At 39.2% G+C, this 20,874-nt stretch overlaps 2 protein-coding genes and 2 non-coding genes across 7 annotated transcripts in view; 3 read left to right on the top strand and 1 right to left on the bottom strand.

Moving 5' to 3' along the window:
- PSPH (phosphoserine phosphatase) overlaps positions 1 to 10,069 on the bottom strand; it is a 46,167-nt gene extending 36,098 nt beyond the window's left edge. Inside the window, exon 1 of one of the 4 annotated variants that reach the window (XM_070567900.1) lies at positions 9,834 to 10,069. The gene's annotated coding sequence lies outside the window, so the exon portion shown is untranslated. The remainder of the gene's footprint in view (positions 1 to 9,833) is intronic. The other 3 variants (XM_070567909.1, XM_070567916.1, XM_070567913.1) reach the window with 3 other exon arrangements.
- Positions 9,245 to 20,702, top strand: CCT6A (chaperonin containing TCP1 subunit 6A). The gene is made up of 14 exons (XM_070567881.1): positions 9,245 to 9,792; positions 10,228 to 10,291; positions 11,649 to 11,783; positions 13,131 to 13,304; positions 13,860 to 13,963; positions 14,801 to 14,911; positions 15,182 to 15,341; positions 15,435 to 15,517; positions 16,410 to 16,506; positions 17,122 to 17,269; positions 17,685 to 17,818; positions 18,373 to 18,475; positions 19,384 to 19,456; positions 19,715 to 20,702. The coding sequence occupies exons 1-14, from the start codon at positions 9,656 to 9,658 to the stop codon at positions 19,785 to 19,787; spliced, it is 1,596 nt and encodes a 531-aa protein (XP_070423982.1). The 5' UTR covers positions 9,245 to 9,655; the 3' UTR covers positions 19,788 to 20,702.
- LOC139074980 (small nucleolar RNA SNORA22) lies at positions 12,620 to 12,753 on the top strand. The gene has a single exon (XR_011524997.1). It is a non-coding gene; the product is annotated as a small nucleolar RNA SNORA22 (small nucleolar RNA).
- LOC139074979 (small nucleolar RNA SNORA15) lies at positions 17,319 to 17,455 on the top strand. Its single transcript, XR_011524996.1, has one exon. It is a non-coding gene; the product is annotated as a small nucleolar RNA SNORA15 (small nucleolar RNA).
- Positions 20,703 to 20,874: the final 172 nt, after the last annotated feature.

Raw genomic sequence — 20,874 nt, 5'->3', positions numbered from 1 at the left:
GTGAACTTAAAAGCAAAAACTTCAAAATTCCAAAATAACTTTATTGAAAATGTTGTTGTAAAGCTAATAAAAAATTGTGGTAAAAGGTACCTAAAAGAAAAATATATTAGGTCATACCTCCATAATCTACTCCTCAAGTTCATGAGACTGAGAGATTTTCTGGGAAACTGCTACATTAAAGATTAGCAAAATTGTTCAGTACTGCCAGGTAGTTGCTGTTTGTCCCAACTGAAACTTGATGACATAATTGAAAGGATTTAGCAACTTATGATCAGAAATTCAGCCAGTCTGGAAGCTGATATTCAGAGCTTGATAAGAATTTTTAGGCCTTCTTCCCTAAGTTAAAATAAAATTAAACACTCAAAGGGAAAGAAGCAAATCAGGGTGATGTAGCTGGACAGGTAGATTGACCTATAATGTCATTTAAGGTACAACCCAAAATTCTGAGAGATTAAGAGCAACTGTCCTCAATTTACCAATCTTCAGAAAACTGGAAAGCATCTCTAGAGGCAGTTCAGATTCCACTCATTTCCTTTATCTCAAAAATGCTTATCACCTCACCTATCTGGGAACCGTTATCTAGCCCATCACCAATTCCTAAGAATGAAAAAAAGGAAAAAAGGCACAAAAAATAGCCATAAGAGCACCCTCTCCCAAAATCTAGCATTTTGAGTGTCTTCTCCACTAATGTTAATAGAAAAAGCTTAAAATTAAATCTGATTATTCTTTCACAACTAGTGAGACATATTATTATACATGATTCATGGCAGTAATTTTAAAACAATAGCTGTGGAGTTGTTGTGTATGTGTGTCACTATGTATGTTACATATGTATGATGTTTTACCTCTGGATGGTATAATTTCTAAAGAGCTCTATTAATTGGCTTAAAGTAAGCACTTATATAAATGTAATGGAAACTAACTCAAACGTTTTTCAAGCTAACATGATATAAAATAGTCTTTGGTAAATAAAAGTTTATTTAAGATTGTTGATTTGATTAAAATGAAAATGTTTTCAGAGTTATCAGCATGGAAACAAGTAAATGAAATAGACATAAAAAAGAGAATGGATGAAATTTTTAACAATAATTATGTGTTATGGTGTATGTACTTAAAATAATTTCAAAACCTTTTGGTAACTTAAAACCTTAAAGTTTTGCTAATTGAGTTAAGTGATAAAACTTATTGAGCATCTAGGTCATTTCTACATAAAATATAATATTAGATATTAATTACCAAACATAGATTTATCTACCTTTGACTTTGTATTGTAGAGAAACTGGAAAAATACTTGGGTTTTATTGATAAACATGTTTTGTGCCATGCTGAGAAATTTTCTATGAGAAAGCATGTTTCTAGACAGTATTTGTGGATCTGCCAATCCACAGGGTGCCAAAAACTTTAAAAAGTAAGGAAAGTAAGAGGCATGTTTTTAGTAAAGGAGATTTAAAGAATGAAGATATTTTTGTTTGTTTTGTTAAGAAAGATAAATTTGTCCTAAAGTACTCGGAAGGAAAGAAGGCATAGGATAAATTCTGAACGTAAAAAGAAAGTTATAGAAGGTTTGTGGAAGAGTAACCCCAAGGAAAGAATTTTGGGCATGATCAAGTTGGCAAGATTAAAATGAATTTAATTAAGTAAATAAGTTTTGATATCAAAAGTAAGCATGTACAAAAATTAGAATTTGGTTTTCTCTTTATTAAAAGGATAATTTTCCTGGACTTCCAGTCTGCTCTTGATAAAGAGATTATAAAAGGTTTTCCTTACTTTTGAGTGAGTCTCACTTTGGTTAAATGGATAACTAAGCATTGTTTCACAACAACAATTGTTTCGTGGCAACAAGATCAGCAAACACTTGATCTTGTTTGACCAAGTGTTTTAAAACCTTTGGATATTTCTGACACGCTTCCCCAAAATTCATATCCTAAATGAAGTCTTTCTTTTAACTTGAAAATTTCTCTGAGAATTTTCAGAGGGCCCTGAGACTTCTCAAAGAAATTTGTTCTCTCTTCCTTTAAAGAGGGAGATACTAAACTAATTAGGCTTGTTTGGTATGCTAAATTTCATGGGAAACAGTGCCAAGTAAATGATGATAAACCTTAGCTTATATTGCCTAAGGTAAATATTATTCACTGTCTTAATCCTGCTACATTGCTTCCAGCACCACAGAAAGAAAATGATCATGACTGCATTCTATTATCTAATTTGGTTTACATTTGGTCTTACTTAAACAATAAGCAAGAACATTGTCAAGCTGGATATGCAGTCCAGTCTCAAGAATACCCACTACTTTCTATTAACTCTGCTAATCCAGTAAAAGATTTCCTTCTACAGGCTCAAGAAATTGCCATGGAAGAAGAGAAACAAAGGTGGCATCAAAAGAGGGAATTTTTCCTACCACCATGCAGATGTGGTTTGGGCCTGAAAAAAAAAGCACAGTGCCTATTGGAGCACAATTGCCACTGCTCCAGCATATACACCAATTAACCCATTGGGCACCTGAAAAAGATGGTTTTATGGGGGAAACAATACTTTTATGGCGGAAACCTTCTCCAACAGTGGCTCATAAAGCCTATATTTCTTGTGCTTTATGCCCAAAATATAATCTAGGAAAACTATTTCATGGGCCATAAGGTCACTTTCCCCTTCCTAAGGGACCCTTTGAGGTATGGCTATTGGACTTTGTTCAAATGCCACCATCTTGAGGATATATGTATATCTTGTAGTGATCTGTATGTTTTCACATTGGGTTGAGGCCTTTCCTTGCAGAAGAGTGACGGCTTTAGGTAAATTATTATTGGAAAGGATAATTCCTGTTTGAGGAATTCTTACCGAGTTACACAATGACCAGGGAACTCATTTCACTGGACAGATAATTAAATCTATCTGTGACATTTGGCCAATAATGCAACATTTTAACAATGGCACAATCAAAAGCCAATTGGCAAAACTTTCAGAAGCACTTAATCTCTCACGGCCAAAATCTCTTCTGCTAGTGCTCCTCAGTCTTAGATCTACACCCTTTGGCAAACATCAGCTGATCCCTTTTGAGATAATAACTGGATGGCTTATGCAATTAGATGAAGGAATATATGAACCAACTTTGCTTAAAGGAGACATCTTACATTATTGTCAAGGTCTCATTGAGACACTTAAAAGAAACGAGGTTGGTAGCTGATTCTTTTCACAGTGAGCTCCCAGGAGACAAAGACCTCAAGGATCATGGACTGCAACCTGGAGGTTCCGTTTATTGGAAAAGATACCAGATAAAAGATTCTTTGCAGCCTTGTTGGAAAGGACCATACCAGGTACTTTCAACCAATTTATGTGCTGCAGAAACAAGAGGCAGAGACTCATGGATTCACACTTCTCATTCAAAAAATGCTTCTCCACCTGAAAGGGTTTCAGTTCCTATTTCTGATATCTGACTTCAACTGACCAATGCAAATATCTCCAAACAAGGATAAGAAGACAGCATCTATTGCAGACAGCTGTCCCAAGACTCCAGACCAAGACTGTATTCCCAACCTTATATCTCCTCACTTTAAAACTTTGTAATGCTTAAACCATATACCTACTTCATAATTGTTTCATTTAAGGTTTTCAGAATACTATCATACTTAAAGAAGGTGATTAATTTGGAACAAATTGGTCTCCAAGGCCAGGCATTTATTGGGTGGCTCCTAACAGAACTCAAGGGTTATGTGGAACAAACCTCTGGCCTAGCCTTTGCCTGGATGACTAAAACACTGCACCCAGAGCTTTGCTTGGATGCAGGGGAAGGAGTCACCCTGAGCTAACATCTGTTGCCAATCTTCCTCTCTTTAAGGCCAGATGGGCTTATTCAGGGCTCCACTGGTATGGCCACCTAGTGGCTATATTTGTTCCTTCCTTGGGGCTAAGAGATGTCATATCACATATAGAAGATCTGATTAAATTCACTCAACAAGCCCTTAACGATAGTCAAGCAGGAATAGCCTTATTAAATACTGAAATGTTTTTAACAAGAAAGGCTATCCTTCAAAATAGAATAGCCTTAGATATTTTAACTGCATCCCAAGGTGGTATGTGTACAATCATTCAAACTGGATGCTGTGTTTTTTGGGTTAATTTTTTTAAAGATTGACACCTGAGCTAACAACTGTTGCCAGTCTTCTTTTTTTTTTTCTGCTTTTTCTCCCCAAATCCCCCCAGTACATAGTTATATATTTTTTAGTTGTGGGTCCTTCTAGTTGTGGTATGTGGGATGCCACCTCAACATGGCCTGATGAGTGGTGCCATGTCTGCGCCCAGGATCCAAACCAGTGAAACCTTGGGCCACTGAAGCTGAGCACGCGAACTTAACCACTCAGCCACGGGACTGGCCCATTTTTTTTGGTGAGAATGATTGGCCCTGAGCTAACATCTATTGCCGATCTTCCTCTTTTTGCTTGAGGAAGATTTTCACTGAGCTAACATCTGTGCCAATCTTCCTCTATTTGTATGTGGGATGCCACCACAGCATGGCTTAATGAGCAGTCTGTAGGTTCTTACCTGGGATCTGAACTCATGAACCCTGGGCCACTGAAACAGAGTGCATGAACTTAACCACTATGCCACTGGGCCAGTCCCAAATGCTGTTTTCATACCTCATGGATATTCCAATGTGTCACCTCTGCTAAAGCACATGAAGAAAAAAAATAGGTGAATGCCTTAAGTGATTCTACACCCAGTCTTGATTTGTTTGGTTGGCCCTCTTCAGGTATTGGTTCCCTTTTCTGATCCTGATTGCAATTCCTATTTCTATTACTCCTTGGAATTCTTGTAGTAGTCATAATACTCAAACTAATCACTACTGTCTTTACTTAGTGGTAAGACTGTCATGCAGGCTAGAGTAATGACTGCTCAGTGAATTGAGATGGTTGATGGATCTTACAACCCTGGATGAATTTTCTTTTCTGATATAGACTATGCCAAATAACTCATTTTAAAATTAATCTTTTCAAATATTGAATTGTCATCATTGTTACCGTACCCATTCTATAAGTGTAAAGAATGTGAGCATGAGGGGGCTGGCCCAGTGGCATAGCGGTTAAGTGCGCATGTTCCACTTCGGCAGCCCGGGGTTCAACCGTTGGGATCCCAGGTGCGGACATGGCACCGCTTGGCAAGCCATGCTGTGGTAGGCATCCCACATATAAAGTAGAAGAAGATGGGCACAGATGTTAGCTCAGGGCCAGTCTTCCTCAGCAAAAAGAGGAGGATTGGCAGCAGTTAGCTCAGGGCTAATCTTCCTCAGAAAAAAAAAAAAAAGAATGTGAGCATGAGGAGTCACACAAAAGTACAGGTATAATGTTTGTACAACAATCTGAAATTAATTGAAAAATTACATAACCTATGAAATGCTTCCTCTGTTAGTATATACATTTATGCTTGTCTGACTATTTCCCCGCAACGTGAATAACTGGGCAAATAAATGAGATGAAAGCCTAGCACCAAGAGACATGGTGGATCCAGGGCAGGCAGCAACCACTCTGGCACCGAGGGACAATATTTTGATTATTAGTGCTTTCTATTGAAAGATTATAGATCAAAAGGGGGAACACAATAAATAAGTGAAAAGCAATAGGATATATTGGAGTATATGAGGAAGCCATTTGGTTTAAAACTAATTCAGCCTGACCTTATTTTTCCAAAAAGGCCTGACATGGCCTTTTAAGCATGCATCATACACCTGCTTTAAACATTTACTATGTCCCAAAGACAAGAATGATGCCCTTAAAGACAGGGATGTAACTTCTGCCCATATCAGCATTTCTTTATGGATAAGCATCTCTTCCTGGAAACTAAGGATTAATTACCAACCTGCTGTGCTCACCTTGTGACCACTGACCTGCTGACCACCACCCTTCTGTGCCAGCTAAGCATCTTGTGACAGTGGTAAAAGATATTCCTATCATACATGATGTATGCTTTTTGTTCCAAGACAGTTTATAACCACTCTGTACACCCCACTTCTTTGGTGCCCTTCCTTCCTTGAGAAGGAAGATCCCGGGCTATAGTCCTCAGACCTGGCTCATAATAAACTCACCCCAATTTTGACTTATAGATTGATTATGGATTATTTGCATTGACAGAAGCAAAAGTGTATTTGGCGTCTCAACAATTGCAACTTAGGCAGCACAGATACAGGACAAAACCCAAATAGTGTCCTGCTAGGGTATAAGAATCAGGGGCTTTTAGAGGCAAAGAAGGAAAGTTGTATTAAAAAGAACTTTACTTGGAGTTGGAGGCAGTGAGCTGGTCTTTGGCTAAACATTGATTGACTATTGATTCTATCTTCAGAAAGCCCACAATCTTGAGTCTTTGTGATCAGAATGTCCATTCTCCTTCTGACTTCTCAAACAACTGCCTGTAAAACAACTGCCATTTTTGTCTAGTCTAAGGTTCAAATATCAAGGCAGTTTCTCTAGAAAGGCAGCTTGGACTCCATTTCAAAATGGCTCCACTACAGTCAATTTTGACAGTGGAGGAGGGCAATAGCTAGAAAGTAAATGTGAAAATATTCAGGGAGTATGTGAATATGGGGGACTGAGGCAAAGGGAGGAGTCAAGGGTGAAATCTAGGTTTTTGGCTCTTCCTTAATACAACACAGTACGACCTTGAGTTGGCCATTTAATCTCTCTCTGTGTCGATTTTATCATTTGTGAAACTGGTTTAACAATACCTGACCTACCAACTTCAAAGGATTCATATTAGGATCAAATGAGACACTGCATGTAAAGGTGGTATGAAAATTATACAGAGTTAATTACATTATATGAACGCAATAGTAGCAATTTACTTAACACCTTCCATGTCTGGCACAATACAAAGCATATTTCACACGCAATCTCATTTAATTTTCTCTAAGATGCCACTTACCCCTACTTTATATACTAGAAAATTGACTCCAAAAAGTTGAGTAGGGGCCAACCCGGTGGCGTAGCGGTTAAGTGTGTACGTTCTGCTTCAGCAGCCTGGGGTTTGCCGGTTCGTATCCCAGGTGTGGACATGGTACCGCTTGGCAAGCCATGCAGTGGTAGGCATCCCACATAGAAAGCAGGGGAAGATGGGCACGGATGTTAGCTCAGGGCCAGTCTTCCTCAGCAAAAAGAGGAGGATTGGCAGCAGATGTTAGCTCAGGGCTAATCTCCAAAAAAAAAAAAATGTTAAGTAATATCCAAGGTCACATATTGGTAAACATTGCAAAATCAGAATTCAAACTCAAATTTTTTGACTCTAGAATTCTAATACACCACTCTGCCTCATTAGAGTTCTTTCCTTAAAATTTTCTTCTATATTGAAATCCCTGCTGAATCACATGGCTAAGCAGCTGCTGCCATCTCAATTTCTTCAATCATGGACTGAAATGGATGTGCTCCCACATTTGACCTTTTGTTTGAAATTCTCCAAAAGACATATTAAAGTTCTTCCATTCTATACATACATTAGCACATAGGCAACACTCCCTTGCTACTCTATTTTGCATAAGATAATGAAAACTATTAATTTGCTCAAAAGTGTGATAAGCAAAACCAGTAGAATGATATATGCAAATAGATTGCCTCTACAAGGATCATATGGATCCTTCTGTTTTGCTGAGACTTTGTCTAAGGCCTTGTAGGATACTACTGGAGATTAATAATTTAAAATTCCAATACTTGTTCTCTGTGGGCTTTTTGCATTAATTTTGACTTTTAAGAAATATTCCATTAGGGGCCGCCCCCGTGGCCAAGCGGTTAAGTTTCTGCGCTCTGCTTCGGTGGCTCAGGGTTTCCCTGGTTCGGATCCTGGGCGCAGACATGGCACTGCTCGTCAGGCCACGCTGAGGCAGCGTTGCACATGCCACAACTAGAAGGACCCACGACTAAAATAGACAACTATGTACTGGGGGCACTTGGGAAGAAAAACCAGGGAAAAAAAAAAGTTTGGCAACAGTTGTTAGCTCAGGTGCCAATCTTAAAATATATGTATATATTCTACTAAAATATTGATGTTAACTACTGAGTTTTTGGTGCCCCCTTAACATTGCACCTCAGGAGCCTGGAAGTCTCCATTCCCCCTTTCCCTACCTGCAGGCAGATGCCTGAAATTCCAGTCTTCATCTCTGCTCATGTCTCCCCATACATGTCCAACAGTAGTTAAATAAATCTTCATGCACACCAAGTACCATCTGCAGAATATATCATGAGTCTCCTTCTACTGTTTAGTGCTATCACTTAAACATATAGATGTTTCTGCGATTCTCAAATTCACAAACCAACTTAAGGGGGTTTGTGTACATACATGTATTTATGGAGTTTGTGTAGAGATACATACTTATAGTAACATATATATTTATAATAATTTTATAATTTTCTCCATGATATTCATCGCGGCCTGAATACCAGAAGATTGGGAACAGCCAGTAGGTGACCGGTTAACTACGTCATTCTTAGAAAAATTATCATGCAGCTGTTAAGAGGAATGAGGAATCCGTATCGGTATTGATATAGTACACCCAACAATGCGTATCCTAAATTGCCATTTTGTGTGGGGGAAAGTGCTTCTATTTATAAATTCAGAAAGCATCTGGGAAATTCAAAGTATCTAAAGATAACGGTGCTTGTATGGAAAAAGTTGAACTAGAAGAGGGAGGAAGAGTTACTTTTCACCATATGCCCTTTGGCACCTTTTAAATCCTAAACAATTTTATCTATAAAAGCAAAATACAAAGCGTTAGTAAATACCTGGTATTTGGGGGGCACTAAATACTAGCAAGCAATTGTGGACATCCTCCGAAATTTTTTTGTCTTAAAAAGGAGTCACCTCAAAGGACGGAAGCCACTGCTCAATCAAGTTTGAGTTTTCAAGCCCACTTTCAGGGCTTCAGGCCTCAACAGTTGTCCTGAGCCCAAAGGGCTGCTTCTCCTCAAATGCCATCGCACCCATCCTGCCTCTTTCTAAAAGCATCTAGCACTTTCTACCTTGCATTGTTATCTCTTCATCTTCCGTAGGCTTAAAACTCCTAGGACACTGGGCGAGGGTCCTTATCAAATTCACTTCTGAATCCCCGCAGCACCTACAACATCGTTAAGCACACGGCATACAGTCAAGAAAACTCTGGTGACAGGGAAAAAAGCAGCAAGGGGAGGAAACACGGCACACGGCGCGAGAGGAGGAGGGAGGAAGCCCACTTTACTCCCCGCGGCCGGCGACCTCCAGGAAACGGCGCCGGTCCTCCAGACACGCCCAGACGCGCGGCCGACAGGCCCTGCCTGGCGCAGAGCGGCCCGCGCGCCGCCTACACCTTCAAGTCCCGAGTCCGCAAAGCCGGGGCCCCGGCCGGCGGAAACACGCGGTCACGACGAGCCCCTATGACCGAGCCCTCTCTCCCGTGAACACGCCCCTCCCGTGCGCAATGGCGCCTCGGCCAGGGCGCGAGGGGCGGAGCCGCAGGCAGCAGTGAGGCCGCGACCCAATCAGCTGCGCCGGCAGTGCTGCGGCCCAATGGCGGCTGCGCGCGGGCACGCTGGGGGCAGGCCAGGCGCGCCGGACTTTTCCAGAAGACGGGGATAGCGCCTCCTGGCCACGCTGAGCCGGCTTTGGGCGTTCCGCACGTTGCTTCTCCTCCTTTTCCTCTGTGGGGTCAGCCATGGCGGCCGTGAAGACTCTGAACCCCAAGGCAGAGGTTGCCCGAGCCCAGGCGGCGCTGGCGGTCAACATCAGCGCGGCCCGGGGGCTGCAGGACGTGCTGAGGACCAACTTGGGGCCTAAGGGCACCATGAAGATGTAAGGCGGGGCTGGCGGGGAGGGCCGGGGGCACCGCGTACCTGCGCCGCCGCGGGCCTGGCGCTGGGGACCGCGGCCTGGAGCCTGCCGCCTCCGCGCTCGCCGCGGCGGCCCTTCTTCCCGGCGTCCTCCCGGGTAGGACCTGTTTCCTGCCCGGGTCGTTTCCTCTTGTCGATGCCGTCTCCGCGGAGAACAAAGCTGCCCGCGTGCGCGGCGCTTCCCCCGCGCTCTGGGACTTAGTGACCCTGAGGGCTCAGCAGGCTCTTACTCTGAAGGCAGGGGGTGGGCGCTGCACCGTTCCTGTTACCGGGGGCAGAGAACCAACCCCACCTGCCCAGACTCTCTAGGATCTGGGTGAAGCTCGATCTTTGTGGGACTCTTAATTTGATCTCCCGTTGAAAAAGTCACTCTGATTCATTTCTGCCCATTGCACAGGCTTGTTTCTGGTGCTGGAGACATCAAGCTTACTAAAGATGGCAATGTGCTGCTTCATGAAATGGTGAGAGGCTTCTATCCTAGGTCAGAAATGTCTCGATTTTCCGTAGTACATTTGAATTGTCGGAAGGTTTTTAACGTTCATTCTCAAGGTGGGAGAATATCGTATCAGCTCGCAATAGGTGGTCTTTTAGACAGTGGAGGGAGTAGAAAAGCAATGTGATCAATAACAGTACTGGTAATATAATACAGTGAGGAACCCTGGGCTCTGATAGACTTACTTTTGAAACCCTACTCTTGCCCTTTAAGGCTTTGGTTAAAGGATTGTAATGACTAAAATTAATTATAATAAAATCTGAAAAAACTAAGAGCAGTTGACATAATCAAGTGGGCAATATGCGAGAGGATAGTTATACTTTTCACTTTTTGAAACAGCAATACTCTGTTACATCTCATCTCTCCACCTCCAACTGGAAAGGAGATAAAACTCTGCTTTGCCATGTTTCAAAGTCCCAGTCATCAAGAATGTAAGATTATTGAAAGGAGCGGTCATTTTACTTATCCCTAAGTTCCTGAAACCTAGCAGTTCGAATTCAAGAAAGGAAAATGACTTGCCTGTGTTTTGAGTTCAGAATAAAATTTAGGATTTTGATAGTACTGTACCATGCCGTTAACATCCAGACATTTGTAAGTATCTTCAGAAGGACTGGCTAACCTAGTCCTATCAGCAACTTTAGATAATGAGATAGTCTGCAAGATGACTGGCCTTGATTCTCAAAACTGTCAGTGTTCCCAAAGACATAAAAGGCTGAGGAACTTCTAGATTAGAGGAAAATAAGGAGACATAAAAACCAAAAGCAGTGCAGGAGCCTTGATTGGATTCTTTGTAATTAAGAATCTGTGGGTGACGTTGGAGATTTGCATATCCTGTTCAGAAACCCTTCCATGTGATGATTTAGTATCCACTGATGATCTTTGCTAAGAGGGCAGTTTTTTATTTTATTTGTTTTTGGTCAGTGCCAAGTAATAGTGGAGGCTGCTGGGCTTTTGTTTGAGAAGATACCTGGTTTATTCTCACAAGAGCCCTAGATTTGTCGTAAAGAGGCATGCATGGATTTGAAATTGTTACTATTACTTGTTAGCTCTCTCACCTTGGGTAAACCATAGCTGAGGCTCAGATTTCCTCATCAGTAAAGGAGAGATAATCTGAGAAGTAAGTTTATATATGAAGATGTTTTGGTCATCATAAACTGATATGCAAAATAGCTAATGGTAAGTTTTTAAAGTAATATGGAGCTGAACATTTGGGCAATTTATACAAATGGATAGCACTTCAGGAGGCCCTTCACACATTTTAAGGTATATTTGGACTGTTTCGTTTTAAGTTGTTTAAGTAATTTTTTTTCTCTTTTTACTTTCAGCAAATTCAACACCCAACAGCCTCCTTAATAGCCAAAGTAGCAACAGCCCAAGATGACATAACTGGTGATGGTACCACTTCCAATGTTCTAATCATTGGAGAGCTGCTGAAACAGGCTGATCTCTACATTTCTGAAGTATACATGACTCTCATGTTTCTGTGATATTTATTGTGTGTAGGAAATAACCTGTTTTATTTATAGAAATTGATTTGTTAATAGTAACTGAGGCCATATAGTAGAATATAGTAAACAGGAGGTATTAAATATGGAAACCAGAGTCTTTATCTTGGTCTGACCCAAATTTATTGTGATCATGGACAAGTTAAGGAACCTTCCTTGGCCTGAAAGATTTTTTTATCAAGTTATATTGCATGTATGGTTTATATCTGTTTATAATATAAATTAATAATTAAGATCTAGAAATGGGATATTCAAGACTAGTCATATTTATAAGCAAAAAGTCAACCAAAAACTTAAGTAAGAATTCCAGGGCTAGCCCGGTGGCACAGCGGTTAAGTTCTCATGTTCTGCTTTGGCAGCCCGGGGTTTGCTGGTTTGGATCCCGGGTGCAGACATGGCATCGCTTGGCAAGCCATGCTGTGGCAGGCGTCCCATGTGTAAAGTCGAGGAACATGGGCACGAATGTTAGCTCAGAGCCAGTCTTCCTCAGCAAAAAGAGGAGGATTGGCAGCAGATGTTAGCTCAGGGCTAATCTTCCTCAAAAAAAGAATTCCACAACTTTTTTTAGCCTTGAGTAGTTCTTAGGTTAAAGCGAACCTTAGTGATTATTAATCTGGCGTCAGGAAGAATTTCCTGGGAAGAGAGAAAGCAGACTCTTAGCCTCCCTGTTTATTTTTTATTAGTAAATGATGTGAATTAATTTCAGATAACCTATAGAAAGGATATACTGGTCCTATTGACTGCAAGTTGTTATGACATAGGTGTGGCTTTTTGGTATTACTCCTTGTAGTTTGCACAGTGAACACCCAAGTGTGCTTTATAGTTCCCTTGGTTTTGAATCTGTGCTAGAGCAATGTCTGTTCTTTTCCTCTGCGTTGAAAGGACTATTTATCCTTTTAAATGTATTCAGAAAGTCAGCACATATATATTAACTTAATTGTATTAAAGGGTATGAATGATCTGGAATATCCCTTCAAAAATTTACTTTTTCGGGGCTGGCCCCGTGGCCGAGTGGTTGGGTTCGCGCGCTCCGCTGCGGGCGGCCCAGTGTTTCGTTGGTTCGTGTCCTGGGCGCGGACATGGCACTGCTCATCAAACCACGCTGAGGCAGCGTCCCACATGCCACAACTAGAAGGACCCACAATGAAGAATATACAACTATGTACTGGGGGGCTTTGGAGAGAAAAAGGAAAAAATAAAATCTTTAAAAAAAAAAAAATTTACTTTTTCATAAGCAGTATAGTTGCATCTAATTAAAGAACTGCAGTGTTAGTCATGGTTTTAATTGTGTCTTTGTTATAGGGTCTTCATCCCAGAATAATAACAGAAGGATTTGAAGCTGCAAAGGAAAAGGCACTTCAGTTTTTGGAACAAGTCAAAGTAACCAAAGAGATGGACAGGGAAACACTTATAGACGTGGCCAGAACATCTCTACGTACCAAAGTTCATGCTGAACTTGCTGATGTCTTAACAGAGGTATGTGTTAAATTTGGAATGTATCTGGTACACCTATACTGAAAACCCCTGATGTTAGAAACATGAGTATACTTAGCAATTCTAGTTATAGGGTGCTATCTAGGGTCTTTACGGTATCATACTGTGTGAAATAAATAGGCTCATTTTTGTGGCAGTGATAACCTGATCTGTGTACCCAAAAAGTAGAATGAGAAAATGAAATAAGAGTATACCTGACCAGGTGGTAAAGCTTTATCTTTATAATCAGAGCTTTCATGAAAAGGTTTATAAAATGGAGATTTCATTATTTAAAAAGCTTTCTGTTATCAATCTTTTTAATAAAATAATAGGGGTATCCATGATTCTTGGTAATTACTAATTGAGATTTCAGAAATGTAAATGATTTAAGCTTTTTACAAATAATCTATTCCATTAGCTCATAGAAGACAACTTAGATCAGTTCAGAGATTTTAAAGTCAAGAAACTGTCTACTTTAAACTCACCTGAAGAAGAAGCAACATAAGTGTCTCAACTTCTGCAAATTAAATGCATTTAATGGTTATACTCCTATTGTAGGCTGTAGTGGACTCCGTTTTGGCCATTAAAAAACAGGATGAACCTATTGACCTCTTCATGGTTGAGATCATGGAGATGAAACATAAATCTGAAACTGATACAAGGTAGGTGGTAGAAGCTATGAGATCCAAAGTTTATATATTTATAGATGCTTGATACAATACATATCTTACGGCCTAGGTATTTGATTTACTCAGTAATATTTCCCCTTGAAATGAAGTTAGTGGTATGATGTGTTCATAGTTAGAATGATTCTGAAAAGTGAGCTACATCAGTCATTTGGCATTTCTTTTTTCTTTTTGAGGAAGATTAGCCCTGAGCTAACATCTGCTGCCAATCTTCCTCTTTTTTGCTGGGAAAGACTGGCCGTCAGCTAACATAACATGCCTGTCTTCCTCTACTTTATATGCGGGATGCCTGCCACAGCATGGCTTGACACCTGATACATAGGTCCGGACCCAGGATCTGAACTGGCAAACCCTGGGCCGCTGAAGCAGAACATGGGAACTTAACCGCTGCGTCACCAAGCCAGCCCCTCATTTGGCATTTATTGAATTGTTGGATCTGAAGCATAATGGGAGGCCGTTGGGGAATTAAAAATATATGTATTATTTCAGAGACCTGGTTTAAAAACAATTTTTAAAGGAGATGATCACAGTTTGATAGCCTACAGTTGAAACTTTCTCTGCAGAATATTCTATACAAGTTAGGGTTGTTACTTTTGTTCGAATGGCTTGTTTTAGTCATTTTCTGGAACATTGCCTCTTCACAATTGAACCTATCGAAGTTTCACCCAAAATCTTATTCAAATAACTGAAAAAATAAAGCTGATTATGTGAAAATTATCAATATAGTCTCAATTCAGTGTTTTTAATTTGCTAGCATATGTTACACCCTGTCTGGAAATCAATAACAATATAATTTTTTGTGTGTTTCAACAGCTTAATCAGAGGTCTTGTTTTGGACCACGGGGCACGGCATCCTGATATGAGAAAAAGAGTAGAAGATGCATACATCCTCACATGTAATGTGTCATTAGAATATGAAAAAACGTGAGTTTCTGGCCCCTCCAGTGGTGGAGCTGGTTATTTTGGGCAAGTCTCTTTTTTTGTGAGACTGTTTCCCCACTCTAAGGATGATAGTACCTCAGTTGGGTTTGAGAGAATTATAGGAAATTTGAAAATGTACCAGGGTCAGGATTGGAGTTCAGTGACTATTTGTTAAATTAAATTTCAAGATTAACCCAGTTTCTGAGGCTACTGGCTTATCTTCTATTTAAAAAATAACCATTTCCCTCCCTTTCTGTAATTTTTTTAAAATAGAGAAGTGAATTCTAGCTTTTTTTACAAGAGTGCGGAAGAGAGAGAGAAACTGGTAAAAGCTGAAAGAAAATTCATTGAAGATAGAGTTAAAAAAGTAATAGAACTGAAAAGGAAAGTCTGTGGTGATTCAAATAAAGGATTTGTTGTTATTAATCAAAAGGTGAGAAAAATTTGGCTTCATAAACTAGTCTGTTAGCTCTTTTTTATTTTTACAGTGGAATATGTTGAAACTAATTTTTTGTTACTGTTGTAGGGAATTGACCCCTTTTCCTTAGATGCTCTTGCAAAAGAAGGCATAGTAGCTCTGCGCAGAGCTAAAAGAAGAAATATGGAAAGGTATGGCTAGCACGTTATCTGAGTGATGCAAATTTTACTTATTTTGCAACTTAATGGGGATTATTCCTTTTTCCCTTCTATTTATTTTTGCATTTTTCTTTTTTTATTGTGATAAAGTATACATAATGTAGAATTTATCATTTTATCAAAGTGTACAATTCAGTGGCGTTAAGTTACGTTCACAGTATTGTGAATCACCATTTTGCGTTTCCAGAACTTTTTCATCATTGCAAACTAAAATTGTACCACTTAAACAGTAACTCTGTCTCTGAATTTGGGACCTCATGTAAGGGAATCATACAACATTTGTTCTTTTACGTCTGGTTTATTTCACTTAGCATAATGTTTTCAGAGTTCATCCATATTGTAGCTTGTATCAGAATCTCATTCCTTTTTAAGGACCAGTAATATTCCATTGTGTGGATATACCACATCTTATTTATCCATGTATCTGTCAGTGGCCATTTATTTGGATATCTGCCTTTTGGCTATTGTCAGTAATGCTGTGTGAACATTGGTGTGTACTTGTTTTATTTTGAAACCATGACATATCCTATACATATTTTTCTGTGTCAAAGAGAGAGCATCAAGGGGTTTCAGAGAAGTACCTTCTTCCCAAATGCCTACCGCAATGAAGAGCCCTTGTCTACCTTTAGATTTCATAGCACAGAAGTATTTGCTGCCTTGGGGAGGGTGGTTTAAATGGAGAGTGGGAGAAAAGACCAGTTTTCAGTTGGTTGGCAGTGAATGGAAAGGCTTAAGTTAAAATACTTTTTAGAATATAATATGTAATTCTGAAAGATTGCTTTCTAAAAATTCCACATTCTTCTCTTTAAATGTTTAAGTAATAAAATCACTTACACATCTCCCTTAAAACACTTGAATATTGCAGGCTGACTCTTGCTTGTGGTGGGGTGGCTCTGAATTCTTTTGATGACCTAAATCCTGATTGTTTGGGACATGCTGGACTTGTCTATGAGTATACCTTGGTAAGTGTATTTTCTTTCTGAAGGTAATAATAGATTTTAGGTAATGAATTTTTCAGGAGTAAAAATTCATTCAAACTCAGGATCAGATTTTTGCTTTGTTTATATACATTTTGGTGGTTTATGTGTACTAATGATAAGCCATTGATGGAAGAATCACATTTCTTTTATATGTGGTTTCTTTTTTTTCTTTTAAGAAATAATTTGGGGGCCAGCCCTGTGGCCAAGTGGTTAAGTTCCTGCACTCTGCTTCAGCAGCCCAGGGTTCACCAGTTTGGATCCTGGGCAGGGAGCTAGCACTCCTCATCAAGCCATGCTGAGGCAGCATCCCACATAGAAGAACTAGGAGGACCTACAACTAGGATATACAACTATTTACTGGGGAGCTTTGGGGAGGGAAAAAAAGGAAGATTGGCAACAGATGTTAGCTCAGGGCCGATCTTCCAAAAAGAACACTGACCAGCTTAAACTAGTTTTTAAAAAAAGAAATAATTTGCTTTAATGTCATCAGTGGTGTTCTCTGTTAATTCACTACTTATCATTCCTCCATAAGCTCCTCCCCTCTGTTCAGTCTTTGTGCAACCATTTTCTGCTTTTGAAAATATTCTCTCTTCACAGGGAGAAGAGAAGTTCACCTTTATTGAGAAATGTAACAATCCTCGCTCTGTCACGTTGTTGGTCAAAGGACCAAATAAGCACACACTCACACAAATCAAAGATGCAATAAGAGATGGCTTGAGGGCTGTTAAAAATGCTATTGATGATGGTAAGGTCCTAACTGTATTTAAATTAGGTTCTTTTTGTTAGTCTAAAAGGCATGGCTGAATACTGTGTTTTTTTATCAGTAGTTTACACAGCCAGACACCATGCAAAAGTAAAGTCTTCTTTTAAAATAACTATGATGTTATGCTATGTTTTTTATAGCATATCATTATTAAAAGTGGATACAAATAAATAAACTAGTGCTAAGAGCTTGCAAGAACTTAAAAGTGCTAGTTAAATCATTCTGCTATTTGATATGTTGCTTGTATTGCTTTTAAATGTAATATTAAAATTGCTGTGGTTATACTGAATTCTCAAGAAATTAGTCGCTTTTCATGTGTGTTTTAATTTATATGTTTTCTCCTAATTGATTCTACAGTTTTTTTGTAGCTTAGCATCTCTCTCTCCCCACCCAATAGGCTGTGTAGTTCCAGGTGCTGGTGCAGTGGAAGTGGCGATGGCAGAAGCCCTGATTAAATACAAGCCAAGTGTAAAGGGCAGGGCCCAACTTGGAGTTCAAGCATTTGCTGATGCATTGCTCATTATTCCCAAGGTATACAGGCTTTAACAGTCGATTTTCTAAACTAGACTAAAATGATTCAGCTGATGAAAGCTTTTCGATAATGTGGGTTTTTTCATAATGTGGATTTTGAAAAAACAAGTTTGATCAGTGTTCTCCCTAACACCAGAACAGGTATCTTTCATCATCCAAATGTTTTTGGTTCCTCTGGAAGGGAGACTTGAATATCTGGAAGTTTCAGATGGCAAGAGATAACTATTTTAAGAGGATTTGTGGTGTAGGGATTATACTTGAGTACAAGATTGCTTTTTGTTTTTATTTGTTTTAGTTAAACTGTGTTCAAAATCATGCTTTCCTATTGTATGCTCATTTGGGGTTATAGTTTATGACCAGTGTATTGCTGGTCTTGGGCTGGATTAGTGAGTTGATTAGTAAAATGTTATTCTCTAAAATGAGCATAAATACTGGTCTGTTTTCATTTGTAAAGGGTTTTTAAATTATTAATTGGGAACACTGTTCATTTATTGTACACTTGACTCCCAGTTCTTAGGTCCTGTCTTTTAAAGGATTAAATTTGTTTGCTTTAGGTTCTTGCTCAGAACTCTGGTTTTGACCTTCAGGAAACACTAGTTAAAGTTCAAGCAGAACATTCAGAATCAGGTCAACTTGTGGGTGTGGACTTGAACACAGGTAAGAGAATGCAACTGTTTGTCGGAGGAGAACTAGATAATATATGTGAGGTAAAGCCAGGAAAAATCAAAACTGGAGATGGAAGAATCTTGGAGAGTTGCTTTGCAGTTTGCTACCAGCACTCTTGGGGAACTCTGGGTTCTAAAATATGAAATAAAAATAGAATGACTGGATGTAGTAATTAAGGGAATAGAGTAGACATTTGAATAATTTCAAAGACTGGATTTGTTGATGTTGCTGAGTTGTGGTAGGTAGTTCAGGTTAATATTGTAGGGTTTCCTGTTGGGCTTGCTTTACTCTGTCTTTTATCAGGGACTTTGATAAAATAACATTAGGTGATCATATTCATGGGTGAAAAAAGACTGAGGATAGCAAATACTTGCTGGAATAGGGGACCAAATCTAATGAAATTATTAAAGCCCCAGTCTTAGAGCAGTATAACACCACAAATTATACAAGTACAAAGTGGGAGAGAGAGAACTAAGATGCATCCATGCAGTATGTGTGAGTAAGACCTGTTGTTAACAGCATCATTTACATTCAAGTTAATAGAAAAGGTTTCTGGAATGTGGGAAATGGTAAGCCCGTTTTGGCCGGATTTAGTTCAAGTGCTATCCTCTAATAGTGTGTCCAGAGAGAGAGATTCACCTATTGGGTAACCAAATAGAGCGTTCCTATCACGGAAGGTCTAAGTAGAGATTAGCCACTCATCAAAGATACTGTGCACAGGAGTCATGGTTTGTACAAAATTGGACTAATTGAGGAACTTTGGGTTCTCATAGATAATACTGGAGGAAATGAGAGTGATCAGTGATGAGCAAAGCAGCACAAAATACTGTTCTTCTAGACAGCATTGTGATCTTATGACCTGCTGTATGTGATTTTAAGAATACTGGGTTACTTTTCAGGTGAGCCAATGGTAGCAGCAGAAGTAGGCATATGGGATAACTATTGTGTAAAGAAACAGCTGCTTCACTCCTGGTAAGTTTGGGAAAACCAAAATTAAAATAATCTTTAGGGGATCGTCATATTCTTAATTTGGTATGTTTTAGTTACCTTTTTTGGTTACATAAAAAATGTAATCAACTGAAAGTATAGAAACTAACCTAGCCTTCTGTTGTATGGAGAGGAAAGGGGAAACTTTATTGGATGTAGTTTGCACAGTTTAGTTGGAAATTAAGTTGAATTAGGATTCATATCTCAAATCTGAGTCATCTGACTTTTTTTTCCCCCTTCCAGCACTGTGATTGCCACCAACATTCTCCTAGTTGATGAGATCATGCGAGCTGGAATGTCTTCTCTAAAAGGTTGAATTGAAGTTTCCTTTCTACCATCTGAATCATGAAGACTCTACAGCGAACCTAAGAATATAGCTGTGGAATGTTTGTCCAAGCTTCAAATGACTTTCAAAGATTTTTTTTTCCCTTATGAAAAAAAGAACATTGGCACCTATTCAGATTCTGAAGTTCTGAAATAATAATTACAGATTTTTTTTTAGTTGCACTGCAATGTACACGTATAAAGCAAGCTGTTTTTATCCAACGAACAGAATGTTTTGCTTTAGCTTTAGTGATGAAAAATACATGTTAGATAAGCATGTAACTATCTTGTATTAAATATTCCTTGAAAAACAAATTTATTGGTTTAATAATTTCTTCTAATGGATGTAATTTAATTTATCCAGTAGTTTCCAATTGTCAAGCATTTAAGTTTAAAATTTTTATGCTAATATAAATAACACTTAAGTAACTTAAGGTTTTGAAAGCATCCCTGTTTCCTTAGTATAAATTCCTATGGATAAAACTATTGGATCAGTTGGATTTTTCATGCTTTTGAAGTAGCTTTGCTAAAATGCTCCCCAGAAAAGTTGTAGTGGGTAGAAAGATGGGTGAACTAGAGGCAAGAGAGTTGAAGCTGCAAGTACGAGTGGCAAAAACAAATAAAGGAGGCAAAGGTAAAAAGATAGCTGAAGGCATGATGACTAAGGGCTAGATGAGATGCAGCTTTCAGGCAGACCGTATTTTCACACCTCTGAAGCTTTTCTTAGACTGAAACATCCGTCTCAAAACCCTCCTCACCTAATACTGTTCTCCGACATGTTTCCACAGAATTGTTTTTATACAGTTGGTATATCTGCAGTCATTGAAGGTGAAGTTTTGTGTTGCTAAGCTTTGTATTTTGAGAACTTGGCAGTTTTGAGTGTGCAATAAATGTTATGTTGAAACCATTTCTGTCATCTTGTGATGGTACTCCAGGGGAATCCGAATATAAAAGGGACAGACATCAGTCCATATGTTCAAAAGATAATGAAGGGGCTTCTGGACTGGCAGGGCCCCTCGATGCTAACCCTGAGAGAATTGCTTTTTCTTAATTAGGTGCCTCCACACGTTAAATTCAGG

The sequence above is a fragment of the Equus przewalskii genome, chromosome 12 (assembly GCF_037783145.1).
Source record: "Equus przewalskii isolate Varuska chromosome 12, EquPr2, whole genome shotgun sequence".
In the NCBI taxonomy this organism is placed as follows: domain Eukaryota; kingdom Metazoa; phylum Chordata; class Mammalia; order Perissodactyla; family Equidae; genus Equus; species Equus przewalskii.
This window is presented reverse-complemented; position numbering and strand designations above follow the sequence as displayed.

Bases quoted from the DNA above. Each gene is read 5' to 3' on its own strand.
- CCT6A (XM_070567881.1), top strand. From the start codon at position 9,656: ATGGCGGCCGTGAAGACTCTGAACCCCAAGGCAGAGGTTGCCCGAGCC. The intron at 13,305-13,859 runs GTATGTGTTAAA...CTCCTATTGTAG, and splicing joins TTGCTGATGTCTTAACAGAG to GCTGTAGTGGACTCCGTTTT. The intron at 16,507-17,121 runs GTAAGTGTATTT...CTCTCTTCACAG, and splicing joins TTGTCTATGAGTATACCTTG to GGAGAAGAGAAGTTCACCTT.